Here is a 14822-nt window from a genome sequence, read left to right as displayed (position 1 = left end):
TTTTATGAGGGGCTTACTACATTTAAAGCCCCTACTTTGTCCTCTGGCCCCTTCTTGGGACCTTAATGTGGTATTAGCACAGCTCATGAAACCTCCATTTGAGCCTCTCCACTCATGCGAGCTACGTTATCCAGCTTGGAAAATGCGATTTCTCCTAGCTATAATGTCAGCTCGCAGATTCAGTGAACTACAGGCACTGGTAACATACCCACCTTACACAAAATTTCTTCATGATCGAGTGGTACTTCGCACTCACCCTAAATTTTTACCAAAGGTAGTATCTGAATTTCACTTAAATCAATCCATTATACTGCCTACTTTCTTTCCAAGACCCCACTCTCACCCAGGTGAGTGAGCGCTGCATTCCTTGGACTGCAAACGTGCCCTAGCCTTTTATTTGGAGCGCACTGCAGTCCATAGGAAGTCCACCCAGCTGTTTGTCTCCTTCGATAAAAAAAAGCTAGGAATTCCGGTGAGAAAACAGACCCTCTCCTCCTGGCTAGAGGACTGTATTTCCTTCTGCTACCAGCAAATAGGCCTTCCGCTACAAGAGCGCATAAAAGCACACTCTATAAGGGCTATAGCAACATCACTTGCGCACTTCTGTTCTGTGCCTCTCACTGATATATGTAGGGCTGCTACATGGAGTTCTCTCCATACCTTTGCAGCTCATTTTTGCCTTGACAAGGCTGACAAGCAAGATTCCATTTTTGGCCAGTCTGTTCTGCGCAATTTATTCTCAGCTTAACATCCCAACTTCCTTCCAACGACCCACTGGGGTTTTCAGGAAGCCCTCCTATCCAAACCCACCCCTGTTGTTGTGCCTGTTATACGTCTTTGGGTGCTTTTGGTACATTTACTCGGGCATCCTCAGCTCGCTATTCACCCATATGTGAGGACTACCATCCTGCTTGTCCTGTGAGAAAACAGAATTGCTTACCTGTAACAGGTGTTCTCACAGGACAGCAGGATATTAGTCCTCACGAAACCCACCTGCCACCCTGCGGAGTTGGATTCGATAAAATTTATTATTTTATTTTTTGCTCATACTTTTACTACAAACGAGACTGAAGGGGGACCCCTACTGGATGCAGGGTTAGGGGCATGCTGGGCATGCCCAGTGTGCCAAGTGAAAGTTCTAGAAACTTTGACAAAAGTGTTCCGTGACAGGGCTCCATCCTGATGATGACACCCATATGTGAGGTGTTGAGGGATCTGCTAGGGAGTTAGCAATCTCTTATGCTTCGACCCCTGAGAGGGGAGGAGTTAGCAATCTGTTATGTGCGAGCTCCTCTGGAGGGAAGAGCTAGCAATCTGTTATGGTTAAACTCCTATGAAGGGGAGGAGTTAACAATCTTGTTAGGAAAGCTCTGTGTTAGAGCTAGGAGTCGCAATCTGTTGTGTACTAGGGATGTGAATCGGGCTTCGGATGATTGAAAATATCGTCGATATTTTCAAAATCGTCAGAAATCGGGGGCTCCCCCAAAACGATAGGAAAACCCCACAATATTGTTCGTGGGGTTTCTCTTATCATTTTGGGGGAGGGCGGGAAAAACGGCACACAAAAATAACCCCTAAACCCACCCCGACCTTTAAAACTAATCCCTTAGCTTCCCCCACCCTCCAGACCCCCCCAAAAACATTTTACAGGTACCTGGTGGTCCAGTGGGGGTCCCGGGAGCGATCTTTAAAAATGGCACGGGTCATCCAGTGCTCCTACCATGTGACAGGGGCCGGCCAATGGCACGGATACCCTGTCATATGGTAAGGGCAAAGGGCCATCGGCGCCATTTTGATTAGTGGCAGCCGACGGCCCAGGAGCGGGAGATTGCTCCTGGGACCCTCACTGGACCACCAGGTACCTGTAAAAAGTTTTTGGGGGGTCGGGAGGGTGAGGGAAGCTAAGGGATTAGTTTTAAAGGGTCGGGTTGGGTTTTTTGTTTATCGGCTCGGGCGCAGCCGATAAACAAAACCGCGATCGGGCCGGATGAAAAAAAACCCACGATGTGAATCAGAACCGGAATCCGAACCGATTCCAGTTCCGATTCACATTTCTATTGTGTACTAGCTCCTGAAGGAGAAGGAGTTAGCAGGCTGTTATGAATCTACATACGGAGTTGGCAATCTGTAGGAATCTGCTCCTGTAGAAGGAGTAGTAACAAACTGTTAATGAATCTGTTGCTGAAGACTCCTGGTAGGAAAGGAATAGCCATCTGTTACTAGTGGAGTGCTTGGAGAGGACACTCAGCTGTAGAGGAATGTAGATAGGTGAATCCTTGGGCCGATGGCAGATGACTGCACCCCCAGGAGGATATCCTGGGAGGAATCACCGGCTAGGCTTGAGTATGGAGACACACAGATAATTCTTTTATTAGACAGGTTAGTAGAACCACCAGAAGTGGCAGTAGTGAGCTGCTATGCCCGGCAGAGCTGAAGTCCCTCAGGTACTGGAACCGTAATCCCAGGGTTGCTGAGCTGTAGAGAAACTATAGATAGTGAGTAGACAGGTATGCTGTGTTCATAGCCAGAACTGGATGACAGATCTCACATAAGGTCTTTAGAAAGCTCAGTAGCTGGAAAGGGTTAGGCCCTCGAGGAGCGAGTACCTGGTTCCAGGGAAAGCTCTGAGAGAGCGATGGTAACTCACAGTTGTCTGTATCTGTGATAGCTTCCAGGCAGTAGAGAATCTTCAGAGTGCTCAGGAACATGGGCCCTCGAGGAGCGAGTACCGGTTCCCATCGGCAATCTGAAATAGAGAAAAGAGAGCGAGGCCCCCAAGGAGCGGGTACCCCTGGTAAGTCCGAGGAGGCAGAGTAGCTTAGGTAGCGAAACCCTTTGCTAACTCGATCCGTTAGCAATTTCTGAGACCTTTTATATTGGAAGCGGATGACGTCAGTTCAGGGGGACGCCCCCGAGGTTCGCGCCATTGCTGGTACATCATTCGGAGCGCGTGCCGCATCCTACGTCATCTAGAACTTGGCGGATCCACAGCGTCGTGCCGCTCAGGGAACGCCGGATGAAAACGGGAAGAAGACACCACTGCAGCAACCGTCCATCAGGCCCAGAGGGAGTCGCCACAGTGGTAAGGAGGGCGGAGTGAGGGCGTCGAGCAGCGATGGATGCAACAGGAGGATTAACATCCTGCTGTCCTGTGAGAACACCTGTTACAATAATAGAAGGACTAGGGGGCATTCCATGAAGTTAGCAAGTAGCACATTTAAGACTAATCGGAGAAAATTATTTTTCACTCAACGCACAATAAAGCTCTGGAATTTGTTGCCAGAGGATGTGGTTAGTGCAGTTAGTGTAGCTGGGTTCAAAAAAGGTTTGCATAAGTTCTTGGAGGAGAAGTCCATTAATGGCTATTAATCAATTTTTCTTAGAGAATAGCCACTGCTATTAATTGCATCAGTTGCATGGGTTCTTCTTAGTGTTTGGGGAATTGCCAGGTTCTTGTGGCCTGGTTTTGGCCTCTGTTGGAAACAGGATGCTGGGCTTGATGGACCCTTGGTCTGACCCAGCATGGCAATTTCTTATGTTCTTATGTTCTTAAGCAACTCTGCTTTACTGTTCAAAATTCACCTTTCATTCAGGTAAAAGGTTGCCAAATAAAAAAATGTCCTTAATAGTAATCAGAGTACCATTGAAGATTCCCTAACAAAATAAATTTGCTTCAGCAAAAGCCTGTACAATTAAACAAAACAATTGAAGGAAGATCGATGTTTGAACTGCACATGATCGCAAATTTTTTCAGAGCAGATAATCAAATGCCACTGTGCTTGCGAAATAGCCTCATGGGACAGATAAAGAGAAAATCAGAGAAAAAGAAGATCCTGCACCTACCTCATTTAATTATGTTTGTTTTATTAGCCTGAAGAATTTATTTGCTTGCCAATGAGCTCCCTGACAAAGATCCTATTATTTTTTGCCCTAATTTTGTTTGTCACATAATTGGATGTATTTAATTATATTCCATTGTTTTACTTTCAGTGTTGGAACACATTTTATTTGTGATTTTTTTTGTATTAAAAAAATAACATTCAAGCCAAAAACAGCACATTTCCACTAGTTAATGCTTTTTGTTAGTACGTTTGACTTGGCAGTTTTAATATACCAGCTCAAATATGTTTTGATTTCCTGCTTTTGACATGTAACTCTTTTTCCATGGGGGTTGACTGTTCCCATGGGAACACAAAAAATTTAATTTTCTGGATCTGTCTCCATCAATTCTCACTCCCCTTCTGATTGTCCCCAAGGTTTGAGTTCTTTCTGTAGGGATGAAAGCAGGTCTTCTTGGCCCAGGCAGTGGTGTGGTTCCTTTCCTTTAGGTGTGTGCATCTCTAACTCTTTATGGAGGTTCAGTGATCCTGTGCTACAGGGACACAGACATGACAAAGTACTATGGTGTTAAAAAGAAAACTTTTACTGATTCTTTCAAAAACATAACTCAGTGTCCAAGCAATCTAAAACTGTGTGAAGTTACAACTGTTAATGGGTCTATTTCTGTGTAGGTGTTGCTGAGCTCAGGTTCCCTGGGATTTATCTTACCACTCCTGTACTGATTGCATAAGAGTCCCAGCCACCAGTGATAAGTCTTACTCAGTGCAGGGCTCCCCTTAGAAGTGGAAAATTCCTTCCGGAGTCTCACTTCTCAGTCTTTGGTACCCAGCCTATGTCCTGGGCTACTGGATGAAGTCCTGTGGCAGGACTCCGAAAATTCCTGCTTCTATCTGAATTCCTCTGTGCTTGAGACCTCTCGGGAGGAAAGATCAATTCTTGAAAAAACCCAGACTAATATACCCACACTCTTCAGTGAGGAGAGTGGCACACAACCTCCTCACAACCAAAAATGGGCCAAAACTCTCACAGTCCAAAAACGCTCTGATGGTGATAAGTCATTGCTGCACCTCTACTGCAGGGGAAATGACAGGCAGATCTTCTCATCCCTGGACATTGGATACAGCGATTATACCTCACCATTTGGAACCAAGGTCTCACCCCAGCAAAACTCAGACAAAACTGTCCAACAGTGCCATAAAGTCCTTCTCTCAAAACAGAGGCAGACCCTAAATAGGCAAAGTACACTGCATAGATCTCCTCCAACTCCTGAACCCAGCTCTTCCTTCCTCAGAAACCAACTCAAAATGACCACACTCTCTAAGCTGCTAGCCCCCCCCCCCCCCCAAGTAACTAAGGAGAACCCATTCACAGCCAACCTCAGGGGAGGTGCTGCAAGGAAATAGTCTCTCCCACTAAGAGATCTAGGGCCATCTAGTGGAGACCAGGGGGGCCTCTACAGAAGTTTGTAGTTTGCTTATTGTTAAAAATGATGGAGGTCCATATTCAAATGGTTTGTCCAGTTAAATTAGGGGCTTAGCCAGACAAACCATGGTTTTTACATTTTCTTCCACTATGAATGTAGATTAAACCTACTTGAGCATATTGGGGATGTTTTGGATAAGCCCAAACTTAGCTAGATAACGTAACCAGATTAGTCTGGTCATGCTACAAGGGAGTCCTAAAGTTATAAAGATAATCTTATCTGGATACCTCTGATTTATTTTAGTATATTCAGTGACAGAGCCAATCCACAAAATATCCCTTTAAAGTTATCTGGATAACTTATCTGAATTGTCCACGGCTGAATAGCAACCTCATGATGTTCTACAATTATGGACTTTGAGCCATGTCCAGCATATAATTATTATCTGATGAGAATACGTTTGGACCCAGTGATCACGTTTTCTTCAAAAGGAATATTTGTTCTACTCTGTTTCATTAAGAGTCAAGAAAATCTGTCTGTTATATTTATTCAGACCTTCCTTCCTCTTTCTTACACCATATCTATTTTTGTAGTAAAGCTTTTGGATGAAGTGAAGCAGAAACACTGAGGTTAATGCCATACCAGTAGGGTCCTGAGGTTGTGGTGTTTGATTGGTCACTCGATCCCTCTTAATTTTTTATCAGACAAAAATGCTTCACATAAAATATTCTTTTTGTCTTTTTTCCTAGTCTGTAAGTTCAAGGCTCACAAACGCTGTGCAGTAAGGGCAATAAACAACTGCAAATGGACTACTCTAGCCTCCATTGGGAAAGACATTATAGAAGATGAGGACGGTGTAAGTAGATATTCATAAGTGATGCTTTATCAAATCAGCACATTGTTTTATAGCATTATCACTTTACATAGAATAGAATGAATAGATCAAAGAATCAATATGCTGTGAGACATCTCGATAGTAATAATATACATGTTTACCTATTGAAGAAGCCTCTTCCATTCCCCTTTCGTGATACACAACGCTCTGATACATTAATTGTTAAGATACTGATGAAAGGATGTGAAAATAATGCTAATGCTAATGATATGTTATATCAGTGATATTATAGCTTTTATTTAATTGATACAATTGTAAGGGAGCCAAAATAGTTTCTGCGAATATAGGTTTTGTCACTTTGATTTGATTTTTTTTTGGTCAAAGTCTGAATGGTACATTATTTTAATATGATAAAATTGACATGCTATGTTTAGATACAATATGTTAAAAGCATTAAATTGATGTCAACATTAAAGGTTGTTGAATAGTCACATTCATGTTAAAAAATGAATAAACTAAAAAATTTAAATTCTAATAGGAAACCACAACAATTAGAAGCTGATCAGGGTTAGTTTTTATTTGTGTTTAGCATTGCTTTTATTTCTCTTTATGATATAATAACAGGTGTTCATAAAATGAGAGAAGTTAGTCTTCCATTTATTCACAGGGCTGGGGCTATATCACTGGAAGTCACTCTGCCTTTGTGCTTTAAAACTTATTCTGGGTGTTCAGCTGATAGGATTTGAATTCATTTGCCTGCCTCTTCAGTTCTTAGAGAGCCAGGCTATCAGGTGACTGGCAAGACAAAAATTGTTGGGTAATTGAAAATGGCTAATAGAATTGGGCATATCCAGGCACGTTTGATCAAGGGTTGGGCCCTGTTTCTGACTCAGCTTGAGGAACTCACAAAAGATAAGCTGAATAAAAGCAGAACCACAGAAACTTTTATGAAGGAAAGTATTTATTTATTTATGTATTCCATTTTGATAATCCATCTTTCTCAACTGCATCAAAGCAGGGTGGGAACAAAATATATAATAATCATACATTTTAACAAAATAAAATCTCTTAAGTCCTCCGAAAAGACATGCAAAACTAGAAGCAAAATATAGTACTTCTCCATCCCCCTGATTCTAACCACCCATCCAGTTGACAGACCCCTCTAGAAGATCATCTCCTATTCAAAGACTAACGTAAATAACCATGCCTTAGTTAGCTTTCTGAATTTCAGATAATTGGTCTCACTGCAGATCTCCCAGGACACCCCATTCCACAGCAACTAAAAGCAGTTCCTGTTCATTCCCCAGATCAGTCCAGACGCATGGGGTTTTTCCTCCCAACCAGCAGATGGAGACAGAGAAGAAAAGCTTTCTGACACTGTGCTACTTAAGATAGTGTACCACCCGCAGTCCCTCCGTATTTCTCTGTCTGCAGCAGATGGAAGAGGTGCAAAACCTGCAGTTGACTGGTTTGATGGACAGTTTACTCCCAGACGTATTTAGGTCCCTTAGGGGGCTATTCTCCTGGTCAAGTGAGGACAAGCAGGGAGTTGGTGAGGGGGGAGTTGAAAGCCAGTAGTGCTGGCTCCCTCATTCCACTGCCTCTCCTCTTCTCCTGCTCCACCGATGGCCTGTTCTTTAGTGCGTCAGACCAGGGAAGTGACTTTTTCTTTCTTCTCGCTCTGTAGCTTTTAAAAAAATAAAGAATATTTATGAAAGAATGATACAGAAGATCTGGGGCGTGGTAGTTGGCATATCAGCTCTGGAGGGGCTGTGTTATGCCTGGGTGGCAGGACTCCTGTGCTGTCAGAAGTCAGCTGCCCAAATGTGGGGGAGAGCGAGCTGCTTAGTGAGTGGTGCTTGGTCACGGCACCAAGCTTGCATCTGCTCCCGGCAGAGATCAGCAGGGGATGTGGCAAGCCTCTGGTTCAGTGCATCTGACTCATCACCCTTGAAAAACATTTCCAGAACTGATATCTCCCCAACATCCTCATTAGTAAACATGGAGCTTTTTCCAAGGGAAGGTGCATTGGTCAACCCTGTCTTCACATCAGAATGTAGTCCATTTTCTTCAAGCAGTGAAACATTTGCATCCTCTGATGAGGAGCTTGTTTGTCTCATGGAACCTTAATCAGGTGTTGCAGATTCTCTGTGGCTCTTGTTCAAGCTGTTGAGGAGGGCATCACTGAAGGACCTTATGTTTAAATTGGTCTTGCAAGCATTATCTTGCAGAGACCCTTTCCTTCAGTTTTTGGAGGATGGGATGTATTTGTGCATGGTGCCTTCCTTTTTACCGAAGGTGGTCTCTGACGTCAACCTTAGACAGTCAGTGGAACTTCCCTCATTTTTGGAATTTGGACCCATCTGTTCCCTGTATGAGGGAGCTTCATTTGTTGGATGTCCATCAGGTGCTGTTGTGCTACTTAAAGGTCACCAACAGTTTTCATAAATCCAATTATTTTTCATTTGTTTTGCGGGAACGTATAAAGAGAACAACTCTTCAAATGCCACGTTTGCTCGATGGCTATAGGATGCCATTGTGTCATTTCAGATGTACAAGGGGTATTGATTCCTGAAGGGTGTCAGGCCTATTCTATTAGGGTGCAGGCATCATGTTGAGCTGAGTGCCAGTTGGAGTCTCCGCAGGGGATCTGTTGGGTGGAAACTTGGTCTTATTTACACACTTTCACAAAGTATTACTGACTGGATGTTCAGGCACCAGAAGTAGCAGGTTTTGCAGAGAATGTGCTACAAGCAGTTCTTTCAGGTTCCTGCCCAATTTAGGGGAGCCTGGGTACATCCCATGCATCTGGACTGATCTGGGGTATGAACAGTAACATCATGCATATATTAGCCATTAAATATATGCTTAAGTTATACCAATTTTTCAAAGCAGACTTATGTACATAAGACCGCTTTGAAAATTATCTCACTAAATCTACTTTCATACACTTACATCTGCTAACATGTGCACAAGATATCTTCTTGAAAATTTATGTGCATACTTTTGAAAATCCACAAGTATGCACAAATGTGCGAACCTTTCCCCCAACCCAATCCCTGGGAATGCCTTCTTTCAGTCCACATAAATTTATCTACATATTTGGTGAACAATTTTATAAAAGGCCATTTCTGCATGTAAAACATTTTTACCCACAGAAGTTTCTTTGAAAATTATCCTCTTAGGAGCTTCGTGTAATTCTTCAGGCTCTGGTGTCACATATTTTAGAACTGAACAGAATGTAAAACATGTTATTGGTTGCTTTGGATCTGAGTTCATATTCACAGATAATGTTGTCCAAAATTGAATGAAAAAAAATTCCTTCTAAATAAAGATTCTGGATCATTTTCAGAGCTGGTATAACATGATTCCTCAGCGTGTCATCATGAAATCGTTTCTGCTTCTTGCTTTTCTTCTTTGGTAATTGTAGCAAAATTCACATGCATTCTGCTACAAGACATGCTCCCTGTAGATTTTGGACCACTGATCTCCAAGTTTTATTTCTTCAATAGTATCAGCAGTGAGAAATGCCTCTGATTCAAGAGATTTCCATCTCTTTTACAATCTTGTTTCTGTCCTCAGTATTTGAAAGAACTTTGTACCAGAATTGCATAGAAGAATTGAAGTTAAAAATGGAAAAAAATTTAAATTGATATTAAGAAAAAACATTTTTACCATAGTGAGCTGTACAGACAGCGCAAACTTCTCAGGGATGAAATAATGTTAAGAACTGTGTCAGAATTTTTAAATGATCTTATTAATGAAGGCAAGGAAGTTTTTCAGAATCCAGGGTGAATAGTTGGCTCTGCTAATTTCAAGAAATAATGTTCCTGAGCACTTCTAGCATGAGTCAGGGCTACATGAATATGCTTGTCTATCTCTAGCATAATTACAAAATTTAAATTATTATCGGCTCCAGTTATATATTGTTCCTCTGCCAATACTGGAGTTAGGTGCTATTCAGCACTGAACTAATTTTCTTGATGTCAGTGGCAGTGTTTAGTTTTATGGCCATATTTGTCAGAGTTAATCTGGCTTATGCTCAGGTGCAATCAACAACTCACAGAGATATAGTCTGATGTCGGGCAACTCTCAGTTTAATGGAAACTATGAATAGTATGACCTCCAGGTCCAAAGGTTAATCAGCAGTCTTCAACAATGGCTTTAGAAGTTTTCTATAGGAATATAGACTATGGTAGCAGATAAGGCAGTTAGGCAATAGGCACATCTAAATAAATAAATGTAGTTTGTCCAATTTCATTCCTTGTGCATTGTCATAGATCCAAGTTCATCTCTGGCTTTCCCTTCACTTCTTTGCAACTAGTGATCCCTATGCTTTCTTGAATTCAGTTACCGTCTTTATTTCCACCAACTACCCTGAAAAGCCATTTCATATATCTACAACACTTTCCATGAAGAAATATGTTCTGATGTTGCTTCTGAGTCTAACTCCATGGACCCTCACACCAATTTTCTTCTGAAAAAACTTTGTTTTTGTGCATTATAATTTTCAGGTATTTGACTATCCATCATTTCTCCCCATGTCTCCTTTCCTCTAAGGTATACAGTATATAGCTAGGTCCTTTAGTCCCATTTTATATGGCTTTTGGTATAGACTGGACACCATTTTTGTAAACTTTCTTTGGACCATCTCCAGCCTGTCTGTATCCTTTCTGTTACGAGCGCGACCTTTGTCGGCCATCACGCTCCGAGGCACGGAGGCGCAGTCGTCGCTAAACAGGGTTGTGAGCCCTTGGGCCATGGCATGGCCCAGGGAGGAGCCCCAAGCCAAACCATGGGAGGTGAGCTGGTGCGAGCATGGGTACATGGCAAGACATGAAAGGCACAAGGACTTAGGATACGAGGTCTGACCCTCAACCAGACCTGCACACCCCGGACAACCAACAACGCAATGTTGATTGATGAACAGTCCTCCGACCGTTCCAAGCCCTTTCAGACCTGCCGCTGGGTACGGCAATGGGCGGCAGGCCGGAACGAGGACGAGGGCAGATGGAGTCCTTGGAGCATAGAAGACTTGAGACTATGACTGATGCGAAGACATCGCAGACGAGAGACTGATGCGAAGACATCGCAGACGAGTGACTGATGCTACGACATCATGGACCAGGGTCGATGCAGCGGCATCACAGTCGAGGGCATCACTAGCAAGGACTTGATGCAGCGGCATCCCAAACAAGACGAGGAGCTGGGAGGGTAGATATTGGCACTGTCTCTCAGGGCGCCCTACACAACCCACCTTCATGGGCGGACCCAATAGGCTGGTCGCGGACCACCCTGTCCCACTGCACACCCTACACAGCCCGAGGAGGCTGGTCACAGACCACGCGGAGAGTGGGACAAGCGCAGGGAAGAATCCAGCCGAGGCAGCACTTCGGAGCCAGATGTCATCCGAAGCACCACAAGGGCTGGCAGGACATGACGACTCCAGAGTACAGGGAACCAATCCCCCTGCAGCAACTCTAGTGATGGAGAAGTGTCACTCAGAGAACCATGGAGCTGCAGGTCATGAAGACTCCGGAGCAGAGGAAACTTGGAAGGCACTGGAGCAAAACATCAGGAAAGGCTGGAACACCAGGAAGGCTGAGACATGAGGAAGCCTGGACGAGGGACCTCTGGAACACGAAGACATGGAACATCAGGTACCGGGAACTTGAAGACATCTGAAGACAGGGACAGGAGACGTCAGGAACCTGAAGACGCTGAAGAGCTGGACAAGGAACATCTGAAACATGGAAACAGCTGAAGACACGGACATCCGGACTCGAGCACACCAGGACTGGGAACAAGGAACATGAAGACACTGAACACGAAGCCATCAAAGCAAGGAGACCATGGAGGACCTGGACCATTCTGAAGACACAGGCAACTGTGGAACCCGATCCAAAGGCGTCGAGAGACTGGCGAAGAATCCCTTTTATAGGGCTAGAGCAGGAAGTCATCATGAGGTGGAGCCAGCAACACTTCCTGTGGCTGGCCCTTTAAATCCTGTGAAGAGACATGCGCCAGCGCCTAAAGGAAGGCTGAAGCAGAAGCAGGACCATGGACAGCGGCGCTCTCCTGTGCTCTGCAGCGGCAGAGCAGGGAAGGCAGATGGAACGCAGGCAGGCCCCGGGGCAGCCTCCAGGCTGCCGAATGAGGACCCCGTCGATGGTGTCGTGGCTCCCGGCTGCGGGGGCAGGCCGGCAGTGGCTCCCTGCCACGGAGGCAGGCTTCGGGGTGGCCTCCAGACCGCGAAGAGGAACGCCGGGGGAGGCAGGAAGAAGCGAGGCAGCCTCTCTGCCCAACGAGGACCCCAGGAGCGGCTCCCTGCTGCGACGGAGGAGCAGCAGCATGGCATCAGGCCTGCCATGCCGGGACGGGGGCAGCCACGGCCTTCTGGCCACGGCAACGAAGTTGGCGGCGTCCTGCCGCGTCGGGGGGACTAGGGAGGGAATCTGTCCGCAGAAGTGGGCAGATTCACACTTTCATCTGGTCCTTAGCACAGGGGCTCACTGGGAGGCTTATTACCAAGGACAGACCCTGATGACGTCTTGCAGTTCCCGCACAGGGAACAAAGAAGTCTCTCTTTCAGGCCGTTAGAAAGTTTTCTTACTAAACCTCTTCTGCTTATCAGCCCAGTACAGATACCAAAAACACTACATTGACTCCAAAAATTTTCCTGACAGATCCAGAGAGACACTACTGTAGGCAGGTAAGAGACTGGTTGGGGGTAGTCTGAGGCTGGTTTGCTAAAGGTTTCAGAGATTGGAGACTGACTAGGGGAAGTCAGAGGCTGGAGGATGACTGAGGAGGCTCTGAAGCTGAAGGCTGGCTGGGCATGGTTGAGGTTGGAGGCTGAAGAGGGTGGAGGGGGGAAGTCATCCAAGCCTGGAGGTTGCTTGGGGTAGTTGAGGCTGACTGGCTTTGAGATAGGGACAGGGCTGTTATGCTAAGGGGAAAGAGAGGAAGTCGGGGGATACTGTTGCTCGGCAAATATATACTGGTGCTGGAATGGGGGAAGCAAATTACCACAAAGGGAAGGGGGAAGTATTATGTTGGGGCCACAAAATCCTTGTTGTTCTGCGTGGTAGGGGTGAGTTTTATGTAACAAAGCACTCCTCATTCTCCAAAAGAACAATGACAGGAGCTTGACAGCACCAACATAATATGCCACACTCCCTACAAGAATGATGAGACTTGGCATAAAAGTAGGAGGACATATAATTTTGTTTCTATTTTTCTAGTTTTCAACTGCATGTAGAATCTGGTTTCTTGGGGTTTCCATTTTAGTTTTTGTCTGCATATAGTAATTTGTGGTCAAATGTTCTGTATTTGGTAAAGGTCTATCTGAGTTCTGCAAGTTGTGAGTAAGCTGAGATATTCTGCTAGAGTGTAGGAATCTATAGCAGGGTGGTTCACTGTGTTTTCCCAAAAGGATGTGCATTGGTGTTGTAGAATCCGGTGTAATATTTGCAATGCTGCCTTATCATAGGTAGGGTTATTACTGTTGGAGTCCTGTGAATTAGTGTTGCTGTGGTATGGAAAGTTTGCTACATATGCCCTGAGTGTTTGTTTTTTTTCTGCAGGATTTTATATTTTACAATATGCCTGGTAATAGAGAGAGTTTCTGTTTGATGTATTCTGTAGGCGGAGTTAGCAATCTGTAATGAAACCTCTATCTGATGGGAGGAGCAATCAGATAGAAGTTAGCAATCTGTAATATATAGGAGAGTTGTGGGTGGATCCTTGGACCGGTGGCAGATGACCACGCCCCAGGGGAAAGATCCTGAGAGGGACCACCGGTCAGGCTCAGAGTATGGAGACAGACACACACTAGTTCTTTTATTAGACAGTAGACTGAACCACCAGAGGTGGCAGTAGTGAGCTGGAATGCCCGGCTGGGCTGTAGTCCCTCGGAAGCTGGAACAGCAGTCCCTGGAGGCTGAGCTGTAGAGAAACTGAAATATAGTGAGTAGGCAGGGTAAGCAGAGTACATGTACCGAACCTGATGGTAATACTCACACAATGTCTCATAGAAGCCCAGGAGCTGGAATGTATAGGCCCTCGAGGAGCGAGTACCTGGTTCCAGGGAAAGCTCAGAGAGAGCGATGGTAACTCACAGATGTAGTAGGCAGTGATGTCTTCCAGGCAGAAGTGAATTTGAAGAAGTCCGGGAACAAGGGCCCTCGAGGAGCGAGTACCGGTTCCAGACTGCAATTGACAAAGTAAGAGAGAGAGCGAGGCCCCCGAGGAGTGGGTACCCCTGGTTAGTCCAAGGAGGCAGAGTAGCTTAGGTAGCAAAACCCTTGCTAACTCAATGTGTTAGCAAATTCTAAGACCTTAAATATCCGTCGCGGGTGACGTCATCTTCGGGGGACACCCCCGAGGTTCGCGCCATCGCCAGTACTTCAGTCAGGGCCGTGCCGTGCGCGCGCCCCTAGGCCTCCAGGAAACATGGCAGCTAGCAGCATGGAGCCGATCCGGGGATGCCGGAGGACCTCGGCTGAGGAACGCCGCGGCAGCCAATCTTCCCGCGGGTGAAGAGGGAGGCGCCACAGAGGTGAGGAGGGCGGAGAGAGGGCGTCAGGAACCGACGGACACAACAGTGTTCCTATTACTTAGATGACACCTGAATTTGAATAGTTGCTAGATGGTGATGTATACAGAGAAATGTTCTGCTCTACCCCCTTGTTGGAGGTGGTGGTGGTGGTGGGGGGGGGGGGG

At 45.4% G+C, this 14822-nt stretch overlaps 1 protein-coding gene across 1 annotated transcript in view; it reads left to right on the top strand.

Annotated features, from left to right (window-relative positions):
• DGKH (diacylglycerol kinase eta) overlaps positions 1-14822 on the top strand; it is a 735022-nt gene that overhangs the window by 441121 nt on the left and 279079 nt on the right. The window contains 1 exon segment of the mRNA XM_029602950.1: positions 6013-6119. Within this exon segment, the coding sequence (XP_029458810.1) occupies positions 6013-6119 (107 nt within the window).

Source organism: Rhinatrema bivittatum, chromosome 5 (assembly GCF_901001135.1).
Source record: "Rhinatrema bivittatum chromosome 5, aRhiBiv1.1, whole genome shotgun sequence".
NCBI lineage: Eukaryota > Metazoa > Chordata > Amphibia > Gymnophiona > Rhinatrematidae > Rhinatrema > Rhinatrema bivittatum.
The sequence above is the reverse complement of the archived record's forward strand: the minus strand, read 5'-3'. Positions and strand labels throughout refer to the sequence as shown.